The sequence below is a fragment of the Sorghum bicolor genome, chromosome 4 (genome assembly GCF_000003195.3).
Source record: "Sorghum bicolor cultivar BTx623 chromosome 4, Sorghum_bicolor_NCBIv3, whole genome shotgun sequence".
NCBI classification, from domain to species: Eukaryota; Viridiplantae; Streptophyta; class Magnoliopsida; order Poales; family Poaceae; genus Sorghum; species Sorghum bicolor.
In genome coordinates, this window is record NC_012873.2 from 3,123,570 (window position 1) to 3,148,923 (window position 25,354).

Below are 25,354 nucleotides of genomic sequence, written 5' to 3' on the forward strand. Positions count from 1 at the left end.
ATTAGTAGTTCAATGAATAAAAATTAATTTCATTGCTGCGTAAAAACCTCTCCATGAGATGGACATTCCACGTGACACAACCATGATTGTCTGTAACAACATCATGCTTCCTGCTATGGGGGTGTATTACAACTAAGACCATCACTACCCATACCCACACTGTTCTTTGCACGAGGATATGTTTATTTAATAGAGCAACAATGTATAGAAACTTTACACCATACTTTCTTTTAAGGGAATGAAACATACAAAACAGTGTGGACTATCCATAATGTTCCCAACTCACAACATGCATAGACACTCAGTTAACCAAATATTGAAACCCAACAGAGGTTACATAGAAATCAATAGTTTCGCTCATATCATCGAAGCATATAAACACAACATATGGAAAACTTTTTACATTAACCCATCAACTATATGGAATATCACACTACGCCACCGTCATAAGCCAAGGAAGTTGTGAACGTCGCAAGTCATGTCTTATAATGTCCGAGCCACCATTGACCTCACACCAAAAATAGAGGAATCCTTCTAACCATCCTACACCACAACAAAGACATAGAAACATATTTGAGTAGGCGTAAAAAACTTACGGTGGCAAAGAAAGGTATGGAAACATGTTTTAGAAACGTAATTAGTGATTTTAAATCTTCAAACAATGTAGAGTGAGAAGAACCACCAAAGATGTGAAGATACTGGTCAGTGTAAACAACAGCTGAATGATCGTACCTAAATTGCATAAAATAATGTAGTGCTTTGAATATATTAAAAAAGTCAAGAAATACAAAAATCCTACAGTAGCTTCAATGGCTTACAACATGTGAGGCAGCGTGGAAGCGGGAGTAGCCTGCTAGGCACTAGATCTGAAGAAGCTTTGGGGCAATGGTAAGAAAGGCATAGAAACATATTAAAGATTTCAATTTCTATGCATCTAAAAAATATTTTATTTAGTCAGATTGTCAAATCATAATTGATATGCATAGAAACTTATGTATGCAAGTACAGAAACAACTTATCTCTAAATGGACACATCAATATTGCATAGAAAACTACGTTGTTCCTGTAAGGCAACAACCAAATTGGATCAAAAGCTAATGTAAAACCATAAAAAATCAGTGTGTCCAAAAGCGACAGGCATTTTGAATGTGTTGTGGACAATCTAGTTAGGCATATGCATGTATCTTGCCGATGGACGAGAATGGATGGTGGTGGTGGATGCCGAGCATGGGGCATAGAACGCCTCCGCTCGAGCGGACGCCACCATGTGGCACGACAGACTTGCAACAGCTCTGAATGTGCCCACTGCTGCTGGCCATTTGAGCTCTCGCCAGGTCCACCATGAGTCTCTGCAAGACCGGAAGAGGAGAGGAAGAGAAGAAAAAAAATATATAATACAAGAGACGGGAGGAGCTTCCGGAGTCTGACAGAAGGTTGCAACACTATGGGAGGAAGAGGGATAGATCTGCTCACCTTTGGGCCTGTAGGCCTGCAGCGCCACCAGGGAAAGCCCACCGTCACCACTCCATGTTGCCTCCACGCTGAAGCTGCTGCTGCTGCCCCCGTCGGTCGGAGAAGCAGGCCGCCTTGCCATGTCGGGGAAAGAGAGGACATGTGGCCCTCTGCCGTGCGGCATCGAGTGCCGTCAGCGGCTCCACCTCCTCGAGAGGCACCGTTGGCCCACGCGCGGCCGGGCACGCGCACTGTCGGCGGCCGCCGGCTAGTGAGTCCACCTAGGCCCTCCCCATGGCCCGTGCAGAGCCGCAGCCGCGATCGCGTAGTCCCCTCGCAAGGCCTTGCAGCAGAGCGGCACCGCCGCTCACCGAGATGCCAAAGATGGGGAGAGGACGCCGGGATGCAAGAGGTGGGGATGGACCAGCCGGACCCGGATGTAGGAGATGCCACCGCGGGGCGCGGTCCGCGGTGGGGAGCGGGCGCCGGGATGCAGGAGCCGCCTCGGGCTGCTTCCGTGTACCGTAAGAGGATGAGAGGAGAGACCGAGAGAGACGAGATTCAAAAAAAAATTGAACGGGTGTCGGTCTGGTCTCTGGTTGGCTTGAGCTGCTTCGGTGGATGCTGAGTTGGTTTGGCTGTGTCGTCACGCCCACATGCCAGCCCAGTGGATGATGGTTCGTTGGAACCAGATATCTGCCATTTGGACCGGGGCTTCCGCTAATTATTGGAAGCCTTAAGCTCTAAATAATATATATATATATATATATATATATATATATATATATATATAGGGTGCATGTTTTATACTCTCAGGAGTAATTACTCCCACATGCATGTAGTGTAGGTGAGAAGGGCGCTGCAGGAGTTAACGGGTTTCCAAAGATCCATTAAAAAGCTAACTAATCTGGGTGATTTATTTATTTATTTATTTAATAATTTTCTATGTGCGTTACCCATTATTTTCGGTTGGCTGGCTTATCTGTTAGTTATCGCTTTTGCTAGGATATTTGAAATTTCGCATGCAATATGTGTACATACATGATCTGTAAGTTGTATGAATGCGTACACGTGTTCTGAGAGTATGTCTACATACATGCATGGGTAAGAGGAGTATATAGACATACATATTGTATTGTCCTGGGCGTATAAGTACATACATATTTAGCAACAAGAGTATACACATGTGTTTTAGGAAATAGAGTAGTATATTGTTATACGAAAATTTGCCATGGATCCCGGATGCACATATATTTTTTTTGAAATGGAGTCCGTAAATAAGTTTTTACTAGAGTATTTATATATATTTTTTAAAATGGAGTATCTGTACATACTTTTAACTAGAGTATTTATACTAGAGTATTTATATATACTTTTTAGAATGGAGTATCTGTACATACTTTTAGAATAGAGTATTTATATATACTTTTTAGAATGGGGTATCTGTACATATACTTTTAAAATAGAGTATTTATACATACTTTTTTTGGATTGGAGTATGCATACCTAAGATTTAGATAGTATAAGTGCATAGTTAAACCACACGACCGGAGTATATGTATGCATACATTCACATATGGAGACTTATAAAACAATGTTCATACTATTTTTTTAAAATAAAATATATGTATATGATGATTGGAGAATGGAGTATCCATACATACGCCAAGATTTAGATAGTATAAGTACATACTTAAACCACACCATCGTAGTATATGTACATACATTCATGTATGGAGATATAGAAATTAAAACAATGCTGCTTAATGAAATGCATGCTTCTCGAAAAAAAACAATGACGAGAGTATGTATTTTGACTATTTTTACAACAAAATATATGTACATTATGATAGGAGCAACCTTCACGCGGTCAGAAACTCCAATTAATGACATGATGATCTGCAGTCTCATGTTGAAGTCTGATTTGAAACTGTTTTTTTATAATAAAAAAAATCAATGCTTAAAAATCCTAATGGAATGTGAATCCATCATAAAAGCTTGGGATGTGAGGACTCAAGGATCTGTATTATAGAAAATAAGGCATCCGTAGGTATAGAGGGAGAAGGAAAAGATCACCGATCACCGTAGTATATTTGTCCCGGTGAGGGTGATCTCGAGGACGATTGGGATGTATGCCCGACTGCAGGAGATGGAAGAAAGCCGCAGTTCGCGGTGTGGGAAGATGGCCCGGATTTCAGGATCTGGATCGCGGCATCGCTCGGCGGAGAGAAGAGAGACGCATCCCGGTCACCCTGCTTCCGCTCCAAGCAGCGCCGTTGGCCGGCGGCGGCGCCCTGCCTCCATGCTGTGTTGTGGAGGCGACGAACTAGATGAGAATGAAGGCACGTTTATGGGCATTATGAAAGAAACTAGCGTGTAGATTGGAACCGAAAATCAAGATCGAGAAAAAAAATATTGCATCCCAACTCACGCTTGCAGCTGTGGCACCGCCGACGGAGACCAGAACAGTATCACGTTGGTGGGCAATCTTTGGCGGCGGCCGTCCCGACGAGACCCCTGCTGTGAATGGCGGCGCTGAAAAAGAAAACGGAAAGCCGCCCGATGAAACCAGTGAAGCCGCTGCCACCACCAAATACCGTGAACATCGCAACCCTAAACTTTATTTTATAGGTTGGATTGACGTTGGATTAACGGGTCCACCATTTGAAACCCGTTAGGCAACCTGCCCACCACAGTTATGGTTGCGCAGGTGCATCCACGTGAGATTAAAAGAGGGAGTAGCTACTCTCAGGGAGTAGGAAAAAATTACCCTATATAGATATATATATAGGACGTGTTTCTTTTACACGCGCGCGTAGTTACTCTCATCTATGTATCTCTAGATATTAAGTTATATATGACCGGACGAAATGTATATAGACAAAGTATATGATCATACTAGACCATCTAGAGTGATATGTATGTTAAGTATGCATACATACATAGAGTATATGGTCATACTTATTTTATATAATATAGTAGTGGCATTTTAGTAATATATTTAAAATATAATTTTTTTTGAAAAATTTTCGCGTGGTAAGATCTAGAGTATCTTAATATGAGTATATAAACATACTCAAACTGATAAACAAGTATGAATACATACACAATATAGTTTATTGAAGATGAGAGTAACTACACGTACGTGTACAAAGGAATTTCCCTATATATATATATATATATATATATATATATATATATATATATATATAAGAAATTCAAAATTGATGTTAATTTTCCTTTACTTACACATCACCTCAGTAGAAGCAGTTGCATGTTAAATTGTCAATCCTCATTAGCCGCCTGCAGCAATCAAAATAACATACAAAAAGGCACTACTAGCAGATCAAGACGATGAAATGGGAAAGGGGGAAAAAAGAAGAAGATGCATTTGCGATCCTGCACGTAAAAGAACGGCAAATAAGGTGCTAAGCTGAACTAATTTGCATATGCGGCACGACACATATAATGACACTATTGGAAATAAAATTCCATGTCAGTTCATCTTAAACCAAGACGAATATTATATTTTTTCAATCAGTTTCATAAAATGATCTCTTTAATGAATTTTCACTCTTAAATGAATTTTCACAATATATAAATGATCTATAATAAATTTGAGATTGTTCTATTAATTTTATCATATTCTTTCTACTGCATTGCTTTGACGGTATATGAATCGACAGAACTTGATGTTTTTTTCCTGATGGTAGACACCAATTTTCCTGCCAGTTAATTTTTTTATAACTCCTTGTTGGTTACTTGTGACAAGAAAAGAATCCCCGAACCTGGTGGACCAGAGAATTTTGCTATCGATGGCTAGGAATTCTTTTGTCGATGTCTTACCGATAAGAAAATCGGTAAACTGACCAATAAATTGGTCTACTGATAGATTTTTTTTTTCTATCGCTTTTATTCTGTTGGTCTACTTCTTCCCAATAGAGAAATTAACTTTCAAAATTCCTGTAGGTATTTCATATTTCCCTGTCAATTTCACACCAATAAGGATTTTTGGTTTTCCAAGCTGTTGGAGACCTCAGAAGAAAAGAAGCATATAGATAGAGTACATTGACAGCCATAGAAGAAAATTTACATATATTAAACTATGCCTTTGTGTGTTCGTTTGCAAATAAAAAGAAAGAAACAGAGATAAATAAATAAATAAGTAAATAAATAAATAAATAAATAAATGCATAAATATAACGTACCCAATATAAAAGATATAACCTGTGATAGCAAACAACGGATAGACAACTTCAAACTTCGGGTATTAACTTCTTTCTATAGGATCCAACACAAGCCTAACACTCCTCCTGAAGTATGGGAGAAACAGCAAGAGTGAGTCCATGTCGAACTCCACAAGTATAGCAACTAGATTATATAGATCCCACAATCTCATGATCAATGTGACATAAATAATGTAAAACATTAAACAATAAATAATGAGCATATTAACACACAAGAATCATCACCCTTAATGTAGATGTCCCCAAGGCCGCACCTGACCGTGAGCACGGCTAGTATACCAGTTTTAAACACTCTGCAGAGGTTGTACATCTTTACCCATGAGTCATAATTTACCCTTTCGCCCGAGGTGATCAGCCTCTTAACCCACTTCCAAGGTAGGTCGGCAGGGATCACTATGAAGCCTTTCAAAGGTTTCGTCTAACAAGTTAGGGCCATTAGTTCACTCGGTTGGCAGATACAGAGCCCCCCTTCCATGACACATAACCCGCAGCCTATACACACGGACAGAGGCCGCATTATACCCAACGTGTCTAGCCATTCTTACGCCATTTAAGGTAACCGCTAACAAGCTAGAAAAAGGTCCTCATACTGAGCTAAAGCCAGAGCCATTATAGCCCTCATGGTTGCACTGTTATCCCGGATGATCACGTACAGATAAATCATCAAGTTGCTAAAAAGTCATTTTTATCGTTTGTTGCTTAAACATTAATCAAGTCACAAGATCATGGTCACAGAATTAAAACCCAAATGCTATACTTGCCTTAATTCAATTGCTCTTGTTGATCCTTTTAGTTCTGCTAGTCTTACTTGCCAAGGCTCTGATCTTGATTACTGAAGCACTCTTGATCACTACGAGTTGCTCACCAACTAAACTCGATCATCGATCATCAACACACAAACAATCGGGGACAACATACACGAAGCAAACAAGGATACAATTAGAACAATACATCAATAGTAGAAAAATAGTATAAAAAATTTATAAAATGATTCTACTTATCGCTACGATCTCACAGACGTAAAGATCACGAAAATCGGAGCTAAAACGGAGAAGTTATGAATTTTCTAAGATTTTATATAGAAAAGTAATTAATTAAATAGGATCACAAAATTAAAAGGTTTCAAACAGTGTTACTAACATGTAGAGCTCATGAAAACGAACCTAACGCAATTTGAATGAGTCAAATCAGAGTTAAAATAAATATTTTATGGCCAAAAGAAAGTCAATGGCAATTCTATGAATAGTGAAAACGTATTTTTAATCTAAAACCGAGCTGTTTGCGTTTTTCAAACTGAAAGGCAAAGTGATTGGGGCTTACGTTGGTAGACAGAGAGCAGGTTCGCCGGCAGCGATGCTTTCTTAGAGCTACAGCAACGCCGGAGCAGCCGACCGCTCGTAGATGTCGTGTATAAGCGAGATGATAGTGATCACGTTGTAGAGAAAGAAAGAGAAAATATAATTTTATTTTACTATCTTAGGAATTCCTAAATTAGAGGCTTTTTATATGGTAGTTTTTGGTGTACTCTGCCTAAGGGGTTGGTATATATATATATATAGGAAGAGAAACTCCCCACCTCCACGTCCACTAGCGATATGGTACTAATTGATTTGCAACTTCATCTTTACTAATAGATCTAATTAATTATTAAAGCCCATTAGTAAATAAATATATGGTATTTGGGATTTATTATGATTATTGGAAATGAGCTTTGACGTTGGAAAAATAGTAAGAGGTTTATTATTTTCGGAATTAGTTATTTTAATGGATAAAATAATTCTAGAAAAGTCCAAAATTATTATTTAAGCCAAAAAAAATACTCCGAAAGCTCCAAAAATTCGGGAAAAATTCTCAGAGATATTATAGAACATGGGAAACCCGAATAAAGATTTTAGAGCTCATGATAAGATTGTTTAGAGTATCTAAAAAATTAGATTATGCTCAGAGAAAAGTGAGAACAAAAGATAGAAAATTCCCGAAAAGTTTGTAGAGATTGCTTGATTGGCGAGGAACTAAAAGAAGTGCTTTGAGTGACAAAGAAAGGATTTTAGGAAGCTCCTAATAAAAACTTGAGCTTAGAAACAAGGAATTTGGTTATAGATAAAGATAAAGACGTATTGGTCAAGGAGGATCGATCTCCTAAACGTATTTTAAAAACTTTGCTCGCTCAACACATAAAGGAGCAACAAGCAAACATTACATCAAATCTTATGCGCCAGCATTGTATGCACAACAATATTGCTAAGTTTTATGATAAATTTTAATTTAATGAAAAATATTATTTTCCTTATATTTTCATGAGCACGGAAATACAAAACTGAATAAATTTTTATCTATTTTGAAAGGAGCAAATTTTAGGGTGTTACAATTACAACCCTGGTACACCGTTGAAATATGCGTTTGGTCTCATGATCTGCAGGCAGAAGGCACCCCCGCCCTACTTGTGTTCATACGGATACCGAAAGAAACTAGTGCAATTGACCAAACAAAATCAATAATTAGAGGACTAGTACATGTACGTGGGAGTGGGAAACAAAAACATAATCCCCATTTCATGCAAATGGTGATCAACCACACGTAAAGAAACAACAATGATAATAAAGAAACTAAAAACAGCTAGCAACAGTTACATAAAAAAAGAAAAAGAAAAGAAGATGATTACCTGGTACCAAATCCGTCTCCCATGGTCTGGGTCGGCATCGAGAACTACTACAAAATTCATTTTTAGGGACGGCTGGGAACTTTCTGTAATGGCGGCTGGCCCGCCCCTCCGGTCTTGCACTTATAAATAAAGCATTTGTAAGGGCGGGTGCCCCAACTGCCCTTACAAATATATTTGTTAGGGCGGCTGGTGTTGTCAGTCGCCCTTAGAAATACCATTTGTAAGGACGGCTATGTCACCAGCCGCCCCTAAAGTGACTATTTGTAGGGGCGGTTCAATCTACAACCGCCCCTACAGTCTGTTTTCAGCAAAAAAAAGATTCAAATCTGACCAGAGAATGTAATATATAATTCAAATATGACCACACGAGAACGATATAAACCACAAATTACATGTCTAATTCATTGAAAAGTCTATTACATAACCATAATTCACAAGTTCAAATATTCCCACAAGTCCACATGCATCTTAGTCTAGATTGTTATCAACGTCCAAGATAAAGCTTGTGTGTCTCACGCAGGTGTTGGTGAAGTGGATTGGAGCCTAAGTCAGAGCTTACATCATGATAAGTGCCTCTAGAATTAACAATCTCGTCAATGATGAAGTTGCAAAGGTCGCCGACGAGCCCTAAGAGTTCATCATCCTTGATTAGGTTCCTTCGCTTGTCTTTATATTCTTTCCACTATAGGAGAACAAGTTTAAGTTTTCATAACATGAGGGAACTAAATTTCATAACATAAGCTAAGTTTTCATACTACGAGGGAACAAAGTGTGAAACTAACCAGATTGGGGTGTCTCGTATAGGCACTAGTGTTACTCATCATGCAACATATGTAATATCCACAATAGTTACTCCTAGGCCTCTGCTTGAGACTCTGTGTGTTTTGCATATGGAAATGGTAAGTAATGCTATTTCCTAACGTAATCAAGTATAACGATGTAAGTTACACGTACCGCACAGAGCGGACATTTGTCTAGATCTTTGAACGTATCGCCACGAAAAAGGATACAGTGGTTGGGGGCATGCATCTATTTTCTCAACACCCACTGATAATGGACTTATAACCTTCTTCACATGATATGTGTTGGTGGGAACTAAGTTTGACTGTGGCAACACCTATGATAAGAGACCCAACAAATCATAGAAACTGTAGTCAGACCAGCCGTACTTTGCCTTCAAGATGAGTACCTCAAGCACAAAACGGAGTAGTGTCCAGTGGGTCGGACAACCCTTCTCAACACTGTACACAGTCTTCATCGATGCTTTTTTCACCCTCTATATTTTCTACACATTTATTCTGTAGTAATATTTCTGGTCCAATCGCTCGAATCATGTCCTCTAAATTGTCAAAGTCATCTTCATCCCCCTCACGTGCTCCTCCATCAGTGCCGACATCACCAACATCATTAGTACCTTCTTGATTGCCAAAGTACTGACCACCTTGTCCATTGCCATAGTCATAACCCATTTCTTCTTTAAGCTCAGTTGTGTATTGGTGCACATACCTCTCGGCTTCGGCAGCATCTCCTAGATCAAAGTTACCATCATCAGTAACCGTTGTTTCGCCATGATGAATCCACATTGTGTAGTTCAGAACCAATTCTTGCAAAATTAGATGTGATCTGATGGTATTCAGATCTGCAAATGCCATAAGGTTCTTGCAATCTTTGCAGGGACAAATAACTATATCCTTATAATGTGTCAATGTTGATGCATGCTTCTGTGCAGCTTCAATAAATTTATCCACCTCATCGTGAAAACCTTCATAAATTCTTGATCAACCATACATCCAAGAGTTCCTGTACTCCGTCTTTTAAAACAAAATAAAAATACAAAATACATAAAACAAAACAAATTAATGAAGAAAAATGCAAACTAGACATTAATTGTGTATATACTCATGGTAGAGGATAATTATTTAGTTGGCTATTAATAAAACTAAATATTTAGAAAAGGAATAAGGAACAAGTATTATTTTACCAATTAGCAACAATTAGCAACAAAACAAAAATACAAAATACATAAAACAAAACAAATTAATGAAGAAAAATACAAACTAGAGATTAATTGTGTATACATACGTATACTCATGGTAGAGGATAATTATTTAGTTGGCTATTCTTGATTATAAAGTTCTAAATGGTGAAAATATTAACTTATATATTAATTAGTTGGCTATTAATGAAACTAAATATTTAGAAAAGGAATTAGGAACAAGTATTATTTTTACCAATTAGCAACAATTAGCAACAATTATTAGAATATAATTATATAAATAAACTTATATATACTTCCATTGTCAACAATTAGCAACAATTTTTATTTTACCAACAACCTTTCATGTCCAAATCATTCTAATTTCATGAACCATAAATAAAAAAAATTAAAAAGCAAATTCTAGATCTAGAACTAGATGAACATATACATGATAGAGTGAAATATATCACCACTAAAATCAAGCAAGATCGACCAATAGAGAGGGCAAACTCATATCTCTAACTAATTCCAACTAAGCTAAAGCTTAAGAACAAGGGTGTAATTTGCTCCATACAAAGCTCAAGCACCATGGAAGAGAGAGAAAAGCAAAACTCAAATTACTCACTAACCAACCACTAAAACTTTAATTCAAGTGTTGGAATAGCATTTTCTTACCTTTTCCAAGCTCCCCATTATGGTAGTTTTTGAGACCAAAACCTCCCTCTTTACTAGAGCAATTTTTAGGAGGTGCCCAAGACCTCACAACCTTATCTTCTCGGGTTGGAGTGAGTGACCCGAGGAGAAAGAATGCTACAACCATATATATAGCCGCGATTTGTAAGGGCGGCTGGTGATTCAGCCGCCCTTTGAAATTAGAGCTGGGTCAACAGCCAGTCTTAAAAATTAAACCATTTATAAGGGCTGCTCGTGTTACCAGCCACTCTTATTGTGGGATTTGTAAGGACGGCTGGTGATCACAAAGTCTGATGCTGATGGAAACACCACTGTAGAGGCGGTTGCATCACCAGCCGCACTTGCAATGAGAGCCTCTAGCTCTTGCAAATCATTTTTCACGTAGTGGGGGCGATGGCTTGGCACCTGGCGCTCAGCTCTTGGTCCACCATCGCATTTTGCCCGGCGGCGGCGGCGGCGGCGTTGAGGCAGACGACGACGCTGTGGTTGCCCTTGAACAACCTGTACCGCATTCCTCCTCACCCCTGGCGGCTCTCCTGCTCACAGGTGTCCAAGTCCGGCGGCAACACCAGCACCAGCAGCATAGGTAGCAACACCAGCAGCGCCGTCGCGAGAGCAACCGTGCAGCCCCGCTCCATCCTGTTCTTGTCGCCGCCAACGACGACGATGAACGGACGACGGTGGGGTTTTCCTTTTTGAGGGAAACGACGAGGGTGGGCCGGTAGGGTGGTGGGGTAGACTGCGGGCCTCGACACTAAACGGACCGGGTCTCAGACACTAAACCACCCTGGCTTTGTGCTTTGGTGCACCGCGATGGAGAATTATTTATTATTTTATTTAAAATGTCACCTTTATATTATATTATGAAACAGAATTTTTATATGTGTTGAAAGTATATTTTTGGAATTGTTTGGCACAGGTACCTGCCGGTGACAGGCTGGCAATTGGTACCTACCCACCGGTTTGAACTAGTGAGGTAGCAACATTTGAAATGCTATACTAAAAAATTTGGCAATGGTTACAAAGAATCGATGATGATCTTACACCATCATATCAGACCAGCAGAGGCATGAAAGGCAGTGGACGTATGTATCCTGGTAATGGAAGAGATACTATTGGTGCTTCTTTGTATACTAGGCTAGAGTTCAACGGAAGCACAAATACATCAGCTTGAGCAAGAGAAGCATATTGATGTTCAGTTCTTAGAGCAAGTATTATGGTGGGCTGTAAGCTGGCTAAATGCTGATGTGGAGGAGAAAAGAGAGGAGAGAGAGGAGAAGCAGGCTGTAAGCTTACAGCCAGCTTAGACACAAAAACCAAGAAACTTTGTGAGAGAGATAAGTGGGCCATGTATTAATAGTGAATAGCTAACTATTGTACAAGTGGCCTGGGAGAAGGCTGTAAAAAACCTTACAGCCAGCAAGTTGGGTATATTATTAAACTTGCTCTTAGAGCATTCAAGGCTCAATCTGATGCTAGATTTCATGGAACCTCATAAATGTTTGAATGCACCGACACAGGAAAAAAGAAAGTCTTATTTATTGAGCTTAGGAAAAAGATGTCTCAACTCTCAACCCATTCCTTCTGCATCTGTACCTGCACCATCGATCTGCTATGCATTCACAGCCTTTAACTGCACCAATGCAACCATCATCTTCAAAAGAAAAAAAGGGGCAGCTCCACATGGCATAAAAAGTGAATTATATAATTTTGTGGCTGTAATTTTTGTAACATGATACGGGTTATTTTGTGGGCCATTAATTGTGCTTGAAGGGCCAGAAGATACCTGGTGGCCCTGCAATTAAATCTATGCCATCTTCTACTGGTCCTTGTATCTATATATCCTACAAAGACAAACCCACTAAGCTAATTCTGTTGCATATCCTTGCGCCACGTTATCATCCACTTCTACTGCTGCCGCACACAATTAAGTGTCCACTCACAAATGATTTTCAGTAGTGGATATAACTACCTACACAACCATACATGCATACTGCTAGCAATTATTCTCTTACGTGACCTTCTCTCTTTCTCTTTAGAAATTGGCTACTAAAACTATTTTTTTTGTGAGAAAAAAAGTTTTAGTAGTCAATTTGTAGATGACTCTATAGACTACAGTAAAATTATATTTATATTTCTTTTTCATACCCGCAGCAACGCGCGAGGAATCCTCCTAGTTATCAATAGAAATATGTCTGCTGGTGGCCTTCCACCTGAAGGTCCACAATTATATCCTTTCAATCGGCCGTAAAGTCATGACTCGGTGGCCAGACGATAATATAGCTTTTATGAAGCAGAAATAACCAAATATGATGCATCAAAGGTATCCTTATTTCTAAGGCGACATAATTGTCACTTATCATTGTTTATACAATTAATCAAGTCGCTCTAATTAGTACATATGATGTTTTTTTGTTTTGAGGGAAACTGGAGCTTCGTATATTAACCATGAATAGGATTACCATCATTGTCTATGATATCTCTTTAAGTCTGTTGGGGTCATAAGCCATTCCTCCGATCTTTCAAAAAAACATAAGCCATTCCTCCTCTTAATTATCACTGGATACGAAACAAGCACACTCATGAGCTAATCTATTATATTTTCCAATAATGAAAAGCAAATTAAACTCTTGAAGCTCCGGCTAAGATCTGCCATCTGCTGCAGTATATAGTAGGATGTCTATGCACTGGTTTATGACATAAATACAGCACATGAGACATGAGAATGGGTTGATTTCAAGGAGGTAACTAATTTTCAGTCCTTAACTCTTCATTCTGTTAATTTTATTGTCATGTGTCCAACACTTGATAAAATATATCCCTCAACTGTCGAAACCCAGAACGTGTAGTGTACTATCGCCTGGTGAGCGTGAGCAGGTGGCCGCCTTTCTATACTCAGGATTCAGGATACTATAGTATACAGAGTACTTTTTCTGTCTTAAAATAAGTGTCACTTTCGCTTTTCAAAAAATAACTTTAACTAAATATAGTAAAAATATTTATAATACATAATTAGTATCATTAGAAAGATTTTTAAATCAAGATTTTTAATAAATTTATTTAAAGATACAAATATTGTATGTATTTTCAACAAATTGAATTAAATTTGTGCATGAAAATCTAAAACGTCACTTTTTTTGAATGGAGAGAGTATACTTCAGTCTCAATTAATCAGACAGTGAATCATTGGTTGGTTCCTTTTTCTATACTTGCTGCTGCGAGCGGAGAAACAGACATATATAACCACAAACCTGCCGTTGCCGACCCAGAAAATTGCGGTATTAAATGAGGACACAACCACCCACTGTGAACAAAATTATAGGTGCTAATAAGAGTAAGGTTAATACTCCCTCCATCTCTGAAAGCTGCAATTTCTAGAGTTGTCCTAAGTCAAACTTTTACAACTTTGACCAAATTTATAGAAAAAAATGCTAAGATTTATATTACCAAATTAATACCGTTAAATTTATTATAGAATATATTTTTGAAAGATACTTATTTTATGTCATAGATATTGATACTCTTTTCTATAAAGTTGGTCAAAGTTAGAAAAATTTGACTGACACAGATTCTAGGAGTTGAAGCTTTCAGGGACGGAGAGAGTAATATAGTCGGCTTCTCTTAGTCCACCCATATAATAGTTGAATCTTTATTATTAATACATGGCCTACTTATCTATCTTATAGAATTTCTCTTATATAATAGTTGTGTCTTCATTATTAATACATAATATACTTATCTAGCGTACAGTTTGTTTCTCTTTCCTCTTTTTTGTTCTCTCTTCAACCTTGATATTTAGGCCTTGTTTAGATGCAAAAAGTTTTTGGATTTTGATACTGTAGCATTTTCGTTTTTATTTGACAAACATTATCTAATTATGGAGTAACTAGGCTTAAAAGATTCGTCTCGTGATTTACAGATAAACTGTGCAATTAGTTATTCTTTTTATTTATATTTAATACTTCATGCATATGCCGCAAGATTCGATGTGACGGGGAATCTTGTAAAGTTTTGGGTTTTTGGGTGTATCTAAACAAGGCCTTAGCCTACTTGTAACCTTTTATTGTATTTGCTTTAATAGTGTCATAGTAGAAAGTACTGGTGGCTGATTTGTTGCGATAGAAGCTGACAGATTTAGCGAACAATGACGGGCGTTCAATCACCCGGAAAACTGCGGTATTAAATGAGGGTGGTCAGTGGTCACACAACCCCCGCTCGTTCATCACCCAGGCCTTTTCCTAAAAAGTTTTGCAAAATTTTTTAGATTTTCTGTCACATCAAATCTTTAGACGCATGCATGAGTATTAAATATAAACGAAAATAAAAACTAATTGCACAGTTTGGTCGGAATTGACGAGATGAATCTTTTGAGTCTAGTTAGTATATAATTGTATAATATTTATCAAATACAAACGAAAGTGTTACTATTTCTATTTTGCAAAACTTTTTTGAACTAAACAAGGCCTCAGCATTAGCAGGCGTACGTCCACTGCAGCTGCAGATCTGCTTCTCGTACCACCACCGTTCCTGTGTGTCGACCGTCTCAGCACCACTGCACCAGAACCACCATGTGCAGACAGCCACCGGCCATCTGCTCGCACCGGGTCCCCGCCGTCACCCTGTGCAGCAACAGCACAGTCCTTACAAGTGTTCGCGTCCACTCACTCTCGCCTCCGATCCCCCGCTAGACGCCACCGCCCATCGCCCAATCGCTCTGCCGAAGCATGTCGCTCGCTCTGCCCCCAGCTAGCGCCACCTGCCGCTGTGCCAAATATTACGCCATGACGAAATATCGTTATATAGAGCTTGATACTCATCATGATGCTCATCACTGTGTTTTCTTAAATATAATTATTTTATTTAAATGGAAAACTATGTGAGTTGTGAGGAAAAGTTGTGGGTACTGTGAAAGGTTAATGAACAAGCTATAGATGGTGATTACCCTAGAGATTAAGCTTGAGCATTCGGGTTACCTGATTTTTTCGGGTCGGGTAATTCGGGTAATTCAAAATTCAGGTAATGAAAATTGTTACCCGATATTAGTCCCGAAAAAACACTACTCGCAATTTCGGGTGCCCGATAATTCGGGTTCGGGTATTCCAGATTTACCCGAATTTTCAAAAAACAACACACTATACAAAATTTCAATAGCAATTTATATATAATTTTAGCAGCAATTTGTATAGAATTTTAGTAGCATTTTGTAGAGAATAATATATTACTATCACTTGTTCAAACAAAGAGAATTATGTTCTAATAAATTGATAAGTTCTAATATTTAACTAACAACACATGATATATACAAAGATATAGACAAATATTTGGGTAATTCGGATAGTTCGGGTACCGGGGGATATTACCCGAATTACCCAAACTAATTTCGGGTAATCAAAATCGCTATCCGAATTTATGATCAGGTACCTCGGGTTCGAGTAATTCAGGCCCGAATAATTCGGGTACGGATAATAGATATCGGGTAATTTGCCTAGGCTTACTAGAGATGAGACAGATGATCAGGTTCCCTTTTCGTGGGATGTCATAATGTTGTTGCTTGTACCTTTTGTAGTTAAGTATGAAGATATCTGTCTCGTCTCGATTAAGGACTGAGTTAATGATTTATCCTGCCTAACTTATTTTATTGTATAACCACTCGACCCTGCATGTGGTGGACCTTAGTCTAAATCCCTCTAGCTGGTATGACAATCACCTGGAGGCAAGTGTGCAATAGGACACTAAGAGATGTATGTGAAAATTAAGAAATTTTATAAAATATAATAGGCTCGATATAAATTATTGTATTATGAGATGTGGCCTTAATGTTCCCATGGTGAGCGCCAATACTTAGCTATGCAGGGTAATGGCTTTGATGCTCTATGCTTGCATTATAGTGTTAAGTAATTGTACCTTACTTATGGTAAAAGTGTGCAAACTCTACAGAGTGTCAAATCTATCTAGATAGTTGTGTCCGCAGTTTTAAACGGGTTACAGTTTGGTTTCAACAACTCTAGATGGGTTAGGATGAGTGTAAATATGAGTGGGTGTGACTTTGGAATGAATGTTTATCTGCCATGTGTTTTGGGAACAAAGAGTTCAATGACATTTAAAATTGTGATCAATCCCCTTTTTCAGAAACACTCTTATATATGAAAAATGGATGTCTTTTACAAAAAATTATAATATGAAACCCTGCATGTGTCAAAAGATAGCTTTATGTAAATAAACCAAGTCTTATCCTTGATTTATCTATATGCATATACTTTTATTCTTTTCCATGGGGTAAAGTTGGATTTACTAAGTACTTTATATATACTCACCCTTGCTTTGTCGAACATAGGACGATCCGGATTTTAATGTTGAAGCTACGTTCGAGTAAGGTTCTGTCTGTACCCAACTAAGTCTGTGGCATTGGGGTTCGCCAGATGTGTGTAGCGGGTTGTTTCTGGTCTGTTGGGCCTACATCGTATTTTGGTTACTTCTATGTGTGGTGTGGCTTCATAGCCCACGCCTACCACGACTACTACGTTACGTTAAGACTTATCTGATTAATAAATGTACGCGCTAGTCTTAGGACTAAGTATTTGTATCACATGTGAGTTTCTAAATGGCCAGGGGCACTTTAAAGGGAACACATGAATATGGGTGCCATCAAGTACTTCAATGCAATCTTTAAAATATAGATATACTCGGCTATCATCCCTTATTCTCCTATGAACCGTATAAAAATTAGGATCTTTTGGCCTAATGAAATTCTTTGCCATGGCCATCAAACAGTAAAGAACATCATCAAATTTTTTTTTGACTGAACTGGAGGGGCCTGAGCCCCTGCAGGAATTTATTGATAAAGCAACAAGAGCGAAAACAAAGTTACAGAACTACAGAGTTGAAAGCAGAGGGGGCAGGTTAGGAGACAAAGAAAGAAAAGAAAAAAAATATAAAAACATCTAGAATCAATTACAGATTTTGAATCCATAAATCAAAGGGCGCTGAGAGGCTTTGCTTGACCCTGAAGGATACAAGGCGTAGCTCCTTGAAGAAAAATTCCTTACAATCTTGAATTGAGAACTGATTATTATTGAATATCATCTCATTCCTGGCTTTCCAGATCGTCCAACATAGAAGTATTATCGCAATCATGAAGAATTGGCTGTGAAGCTGGTCTTTGATGGCTTGTATGTTTCTAACCGTTCCTTCACTCTGCACTATTTGAATTCCAATGAACCCCCAACATTGCTGCGCAAAGGCGCAGTGCCAGAACAAGTGATCAACAGTTTCTTCTGTTGCCTGTAAGCAAAATTCGCAGTTGAAGGATGCAATATTCATTTGTTTTCTCCTGAGAATGTTACGCGTACTGAGCCTGTCTTTTAACAAAAGCCAAGCAAAAACCTTGTGCTTCGGCTGGCAAGCTGATTTCCATATCCAGTTTAAAGCCGGCTCAGATTGTTGATGTCCTAGGAGCCTTCTATAAGCATTTGCAGGTTTGAAACTGGAGGATCCTCCTTGATATGTCCAGACATCTTTGATTCTATCATCCAGTTGTAAGACTTCCATTTTCTGTTGTATGTTCGCCATCTGTTCATAGGCCACTTGTGATACCGGGAGGTTAAACATTGCTGCGATGTCATTGAAACTGAAAGCTTTGTGTGCCGTAATATTCTTGTTTCTTGCAAAGGCGAACGCTTGAGGATACTGAGTTTGTAAGGGCTGTGACTCCCAAGAGTCCTTCCAAAAGTGACACGTGATTCCACTATTCATTTTGACCGATGCCATTTGCTTGAATTGTGGTAGTAATTTTAGGACATCTCTCCACCAAAAGGAGCCCTTCTTCACAGTACCTGGCAGTTTGTCATTCTTGTAATGCATTTCTCATACCAAGTTTACCCAAGGAATTTCTTTCATATAGTAGAATTTATCTAAATTCTTCATCAACAGAGCCTGGTTTTGTAGTTCCAAATTGATAATACCAAGTCCTCCCTCCTTTTTTGTCCTACAGACCATTTCCCACGCTGCCTTAGGCTTACTTTGTCCATTTATGTCATTGCTTCTCCAGAGGCAATTTTTCCAGAATTTGTCGATCTGTTTGATGACAGCTTTGGGAAGCTCCAGGGTGCACATATAGAATGTTGGAAGGGCTGAGAGCACCGCATTGGTTATTTGAAGCCTGCCTGCCAGGTTTAGCATAGAAGAGACTCCTCCTAGCCTCCTTTCACATTTGTTTACGAGGGGTAGGAAGTCCACAATTTTTGGCTTAGTAGTCCCCGCAGGCAGACCGAGGTAGGTGAAGGGTAGGACCCCTTTAGAGCAGCCGAAGGTTCTCGAGAGCATGTCAAGCTTTTCACCACTTATATTAATAGGCAGCATCATGGATTTGTTGTAGTTAACCTTTAACCCTGTGGACTCAGAGAAGTTTTGCAGAATAGTCTTGAGGAAGAATAACTGTCTAGGATCCCCCTCCATGATGATTAACGTGTCATCGACATACTGGATTATTGGAAAGTCCTTCTCAGTTTGTAATGGAATAGGCAGATTGATTAAACCCATATCCTTGCCCTTGTTAATCAGAGATTGCAGAAAATCGGCAGCCATGACAAAGAGCAATGGTGATAATGGGTCTCCTTGCCTCACACCCCTTTTGCATTTGAATCTCTTTCCAGGTACCCCATTCAAGAGCACCGATGAGGTGCCTGTATTAAGAATGCCTGTAGTCCAGGAAATCCATCTTTCTCCAAAGCCCAGAGCAGCCATGATAGTTGTTATAGCCTGGTGCTCTATTTTGTCAAAAGCCTTTTCAAAATCCAGTTTTAGGATGACTATCTCTTTTCTTGACTTATGGCATAGGTGAATGTATTCAAAGGCCCAGGCAAGGCAGTCTTGTATGGTCCTTGATCTTATGAACCCATACTGATTCTTGTGGATCAAGGAGGAAATTTTTAATTGAAGTCTGTTAGCCATCAGCTTAGTCAGAACTTTGATGGAGGTGTTGAGCAACGAGATAGGCCTGAAATCATTGACAGATTTGGCATCCTCCACCTTTGGGACCAGGGTAATGTAGGATGAATTAATGCTTTGCAGGCAAGAATTGTTAGAATGGAATTGATCACATAGTTGAAAAACATCCTCCTTGATCGTGTTCCAAGAGGCTTTGAAGAATTCATTATTGAACCCATCAGGACTAGGGGATTTATTATTGGGTAGACCTTTGATTAGAGCCTCAATTTCATCCCTAGTGAAAGGAGATTCTAAACTGCCCAGATCAGAGCTGGCTTCCAAAAGATCTCTTGGGTTTATAGTGAAGCTAGTGAATTCTGTAATTCCCAGCCTTTCCTTGTATTCATGCCAAAGAAGCTGCTCTTTCTCAGAGTGATCAGCAATCATAACTCCTTGGGCCGAGGATAGGTGACTGATAAGTTTCCTCCTATTCCTTATAGTGGCATTGGCATGAAAAAACTTCGTTCCAGCATCACCCAGTTGAACCCATTTGATAGAGCCCCTTTGTTTCCAGTAGGTTCTCTGCTTATCTAAAAGCTCCAGCAGGTGTTTCTCTAGGATTTTATGAAAGTTCCATTCAGATAGGCTCAGATCCCTATATTCTGACATTACTTCCAGAAGCAGCAAAGTTACTCTGACATTAGAAATTACTGTTTTCAAACTTTGTAAAGACTTTTGCCACTCTCTTAGATTTTTTCTCAGGCTTTTCAATTTGGCCGAGAAGAGTTTAGCTGCATCAATTTGTACCTGGGGGGAGCTCCAGCTCTGAGTCAAGATATTTTGAAAGTCTTGGTGCTTAAGCCAATAGTTTTCAAATCTGAAAACTTTATTAGTTGGGATTTTGGTGGAAATTTTGACCAGACAGGGGCAGTGGTCAGAGGGCACCATGTCAAGGGCTGATACAGAAGTTGTGGGGTAAGAAATAGCCCAACTACTAGACGTGAAAACCCAGTCCAATTTCTGAAGGAGGGGGTGAAGGCTGCATGTTTGACCAGGTGTATTTTCTGCCTTGAAGCCTAATTTCATTAACACCTAGCTGGCTTAGGGCCTCATTGAACCTGAACATTTCTCCTATGTCACCTCCTGGCTTATTTCTGTCCTCTGGCTTTCTAATCAGGTTGAAGTCCCCAAGTAATATCCAGTCAGTATCAGGGCTGATTTGAAACTGTTGGAGCCAATCTAGGAAGACTGCCTTTCCTTCAGGGGTGCATGGAGCATAGACACAAGTGAGGAGCCAAGAGGCATTGTTATGCTTGGAACATAATTCCATGGTGAGAGAGAAATTATTGTGATCTGTCATGAGGCCCGAGAAAAGACTTTCCTTCCATGCGATCAGTATCCCTCCAGAAGCACCCACCGAGGGTAAAAAGACATGACTAGTAAAGGTAGCAGGGCAAATTTTCCTGAGAAAAGTAGTATCGACGACTTCCTTTTTGGTTTCTTGGAGGCAGACAATATCACATAAAGAATCAGCGATCTTGTTTCTAATCGAGTCCCATTTCCATGAGGAATTGATTCCTCTAATATTCCAAGACAGAACATTCCAGCTTCTAGTAGGAAAGCTATTCATTTAGGGAATTGATAAAGTCAAAAGTGGTGCGTAGAATCCATCCCTGAGCAAACATAACAGTTTTAGCAGAGGCTGCATCCTCTGAAAGAACCCTCTTACAATCACAAAAGACTGATACATAGGTACTGAAAAAGTCTGAAGCAGGCTAAAATGCTAGGGGCCTAAACCAACTAGATTAGTGATCAGCAGGGCCATCTTCTTCTTCCCCATCTTCTTCCCTACTCTTTTTGGTCTCCTTGGAGGGTTTGGGAGCTTTGCTTTTGTTCCTGACCACGGCATCCTTGATCTCCCCCTTCTTGCAAAGAGCCTCATCTTCTAGGACCGAAGCATCCAGGCTGCAAAACTGAACCCCCAAGTTCTTAATTATTTTATTGCTTAAGATGGGGGGTAGCAAGATGAGCACTTTTGACTAGTGCAACCACTATATTTAAAGCCTACACTGCCCAGTCTTACTCTTTCACTTCTACGTACCTGTGTGTCAACCAGTGGCGTGATCCTCTTGGAGCCACTTTTCTTCTTTCTGCACCCTCCTTTTTCAGCTTCCATTGCCCCCTCCTGAACAATCTTGTCCTTTCCAAGCTCTTCTTTTTCGTTCCCTTTTCCTCCTAGAGAAGAGAATGGTAAATCAGCACAACGAAAGTGGCTGGCGTGCTTGCTGTCACAATGATCTGGTATAGAGACAGGAGACATACCAGAGCCATCATCAAGGAAGGTTGAGGCCCCAGACTTTAGAAAGTCTCTTGCCCAGTCAAACTTATCTGTTGAAGATAGCAATATGTTAAAAAAAGGTATCCAAGTGTTGGGGATGTGTACAAGGAGGCCCCCATTGATACCTTGATTGTTGGTGGGTTGCCAAGCCATGGGAGTATTCTTAGTCCCCTTAAAGCCTTGGCCTTGCTTCATGAGCACAGGGTCGAAATGCAGTTCAGACATCAGGGCGAACCCAACTTGCAGATGATGGTTGTCAACTTGATCAGGAAACTCTTGTTCAGGCTGGTTGTTCTGAGGTGCCTGGCCCACGGGAGCTTGACCAGGGAGAACTTGTTGAAGTTGCAGAGCTGGCTGTTGGAAGATATGCTGCTGCGCTAATATCTGTTCTTGCAATTGCTCATCAGCTAGAGCCATAATATCCATCTCAACCTGATTATGTGGCAGTTGCATTCCCCCATTAGGGAAGACAGGGAAGCCTTCCTCTCCTGGGCCGACCAGTAGATTTAAATCAAGGTCATCCTCCCCATCCACTTCCATTTGATTGAGATCCCCAACAGGTTCTTCCTGATCCATATGGTTATTAACTTCCTGCTCAAACATGTGCACTTCCTTTGGAGCATCTGCCTGTTCAATGAGTTGGTCCATGGGGATCTCCTCTCCAAGCACATCAGGTAGAGGTGGCAAAGGGAAGCCCAGGATTTGCTGATCATTGAAACCTCCATTGGGGAGAGGAATAACAGCTGGCTGAGGGAGCTAGGGAATGTTCTCCTCAAATACTTCTAAGATGTCATTTAACTCAATGTAATCTTGATTGGGAGGATTAGCTAGATTGATGATTACTTCACCAGGATCAGCAGGATCATTGAGGTCAAACTGGGCCTGTTGGGCCAAGTTGAGGTCTAGAACATTTTGGGCCAGTTGCTGGGCTGGGAACTGGTCAGGCCAGGCCAGCCACGGATCCCAAGGATTGAGCTGTTGGGGCTCCCATTGAATCGGCTGCCCAGGAAGGTGGTCATTGAGGCCTTGACCTTGTATCTCCTGTTGCTGCGGGCCGAGCTGCTGTTCCCCTGGTTGATCGTTCTGACCCTGCTGAGGAAGCTGATTCAGTTCATGTCCTTGCTCCTGCTGACCAACTGGCTGCCCAAGTCCCATGAAATCAAAAGGAACAAATTCCCCCATTTCCAACTCATTTGGCATTGGGTCTTCTTCTGGAGGCTCATCACCTAGGTCTCGGCGTTGGACAACTTAGCACTGAATAGTCCAAGAGTCTCCATTGATGTTCAGGGAGTCAGAGTAAACGATGAACTGAGGGACACCCTAAGCACTAGTGACTCTGACCCTAGCCATGATTCTCCCAGGGAAGGCATTGCTCTCCTCCCAAAGCAGCAGCCTTCCAAAATCACTGACAGCATTGTGAATGTGACGCTCTGTCTTATAGTCATCAGGAAAGCCCAACATCATGACCCAACAATCATCATTAAAATAGACCCTCCTCCAATTTCTACCCTCATTATGCTTCACAAAAGAGATATTCACATTGCCAAAGACCATGGGGCTCTCATTGACCATCTGATCTCTCTCATAGGCGTGATTGAACCTAACATAAGCTTGTCCAAGGTGACAGGGCATGATATCCCTCGGGTTGATGTGACGACTGATAAGAAACTCTCTAATGATGTTCCTTACAGCACCAAAGTTTAAGACATTACCAGGGAGAGGATCAAAGGAGACGATTGCGAGGTCTTCATTTGCCGGTGGCGGACGCATAGGAGCCACCGCCCGGCACATAAACTCGCGGTTGGGAAGGTCCACCCATTGGAAGCTTGGCGGCAGGAAAGGCCTTGGGTCAGCACGCTGGAAAGCCATGGGCGCCGCCGAAGGAGGAAGCTCCTCGGAAGGAGCCGACGGAGAGGCGCGCAGCGGAGAAGACTGGAGCAAAGAGGGGTTTCCACCGGCCGAGACAGGGAGAGCCGAGGAATGGGAAGAGCCGAGGGACAGACTGAGGGAGTCGATTGAGGTAGCCAAACTTTGAACAGTGTTGGGCTTGGGGTGGCGCAGCACATTAACTTCAGGCTCTTTTCCCCTAGTGGCCCAGGTGAAGAGGGAGGGGGCAGCTTGCGGGATTTCGTCGGAGACGATTGGGACAGCTCTGGACGGCCCAGCCACCGCATTGTCGGACCAACCAGCGGCCATCTTTTTACCGAGGTCAGTAAACTATCTCTCCCCTTCCCGCCTTCAGTCAAATTTACCGGAGCAGAAGCAGGGTGAAAATCGCACAAGGCAGCAGTGTGTCCCCATCTACGGCAGGCAAGGCACCTAATAGGGGAGCGGCACTGTGCTCTGTAATGATCACGCGGGAGACAGCGCTGGCAAAACGGAAGCAGGGGAGAGTTCCCAGGGTAATCACCAGAAGATTGCCCGGTCGGGGCGCCCATGACTGGACGCTTGCCTCTGACAGACCCGGAGGAACCGGGCAACATCGGGGTTGGCGAGCGGACCACCGCAGGTTGAAGGCGCCTGAAGGCAGAACGCTTGGCCGGCAAGGGAATGGCGTTAGCTCCGGTGAGCGGCACTCCAGGGGCCGAAGGGGGACGCTGTTGCGGAGCGGAGTCCACACAAGAACGGACAACATCCGCAAAAGATAAATTAGGGTGAACCAAAGTGGACAGGCGAATGGCCGGACGACGTTTGTGAGCAGGAAGCCAAGAACGTTCTTCTTCGGACAAGAAAAGAGACAGCTCACGCCTCCAGTTTGGGCCTCCATTGCCCCATAGGTGGAAGAAAAGAGAATATTCAAGGCAAGAAAACGAACGCAGCTTAGCAATGAAGAAGCCAACGGTCTTGGATGAAACAAAGAATTTGAAAGCACGCCCGGCCAGGTGAGAAACACGAAAGTAAGCAGCACATCCTCCAATGGAAGCTTGGAGGATGATACTAACAGAGGAGGTGTCGAGACGAAACTTGCAGCGAGAAAAGGAGACAACCAGAGCAAAGGACCGGGAAGAGGAAACCGGGGAAGAAATGGGAAGGCCAAGGGAACGATCCACGTTAGCCGA

At 40.8% G+C, this 25,354-nt stretch overlaps 1 protein-coding gene and 1 long non-coding RNA gene across 4 annotated transcripts; both read right to left on the reverse strand.

Annotated features, from left to right (window-relative positions):
* LOC110434496 lies at positions 204-2,102 on the reverse strand. Of its 3 annotated transcripts, none has more exons than XR_002452000.1 (3): positions 1,474-2,102; positions 819-1,349; positions 204-543 (listed from the first exon to the last, which is right to left on the reverse strand). XR_002452000.1 is itself a non-coding variant. In XM_021458633.1 (3 exons), the coding sequence occupies exons 1-3, from the start codon at positions 1,634-1,636 to the stop codon at positions 510-512; spliced, it is 357 nt and encodes a 118-aa protein (XP_021314308.1). In that variant the 5' UTR covers positions 1,637-2,089; the 3' UTR covers positions 204-509. The 3 variants fall into 3 exon arrangements, 1 of the variants encoding a protein (XP_021314308.1); XM_021458633.1 differs by having other exon boundaries at positions 1,190-1,349; positions 1,474-2,089; XR_002451999.1 differs by lacking the exon at positions 819-1,349 and having other exon boundaries at positions 1,474-2,061.
* LOC110434497 lies at positions 3,124-4,031 on the reverse strand. Its single transcript, XR_002452001.1, has 2 exons — positions 3,884-4,031; positions 3,124-3,778 (listed from the first exon to the last, which is right to left on the reverse strand). It is a non-coding gene; the product is annotated as an uncharacterized LOC110434497 (long non-coding RNA).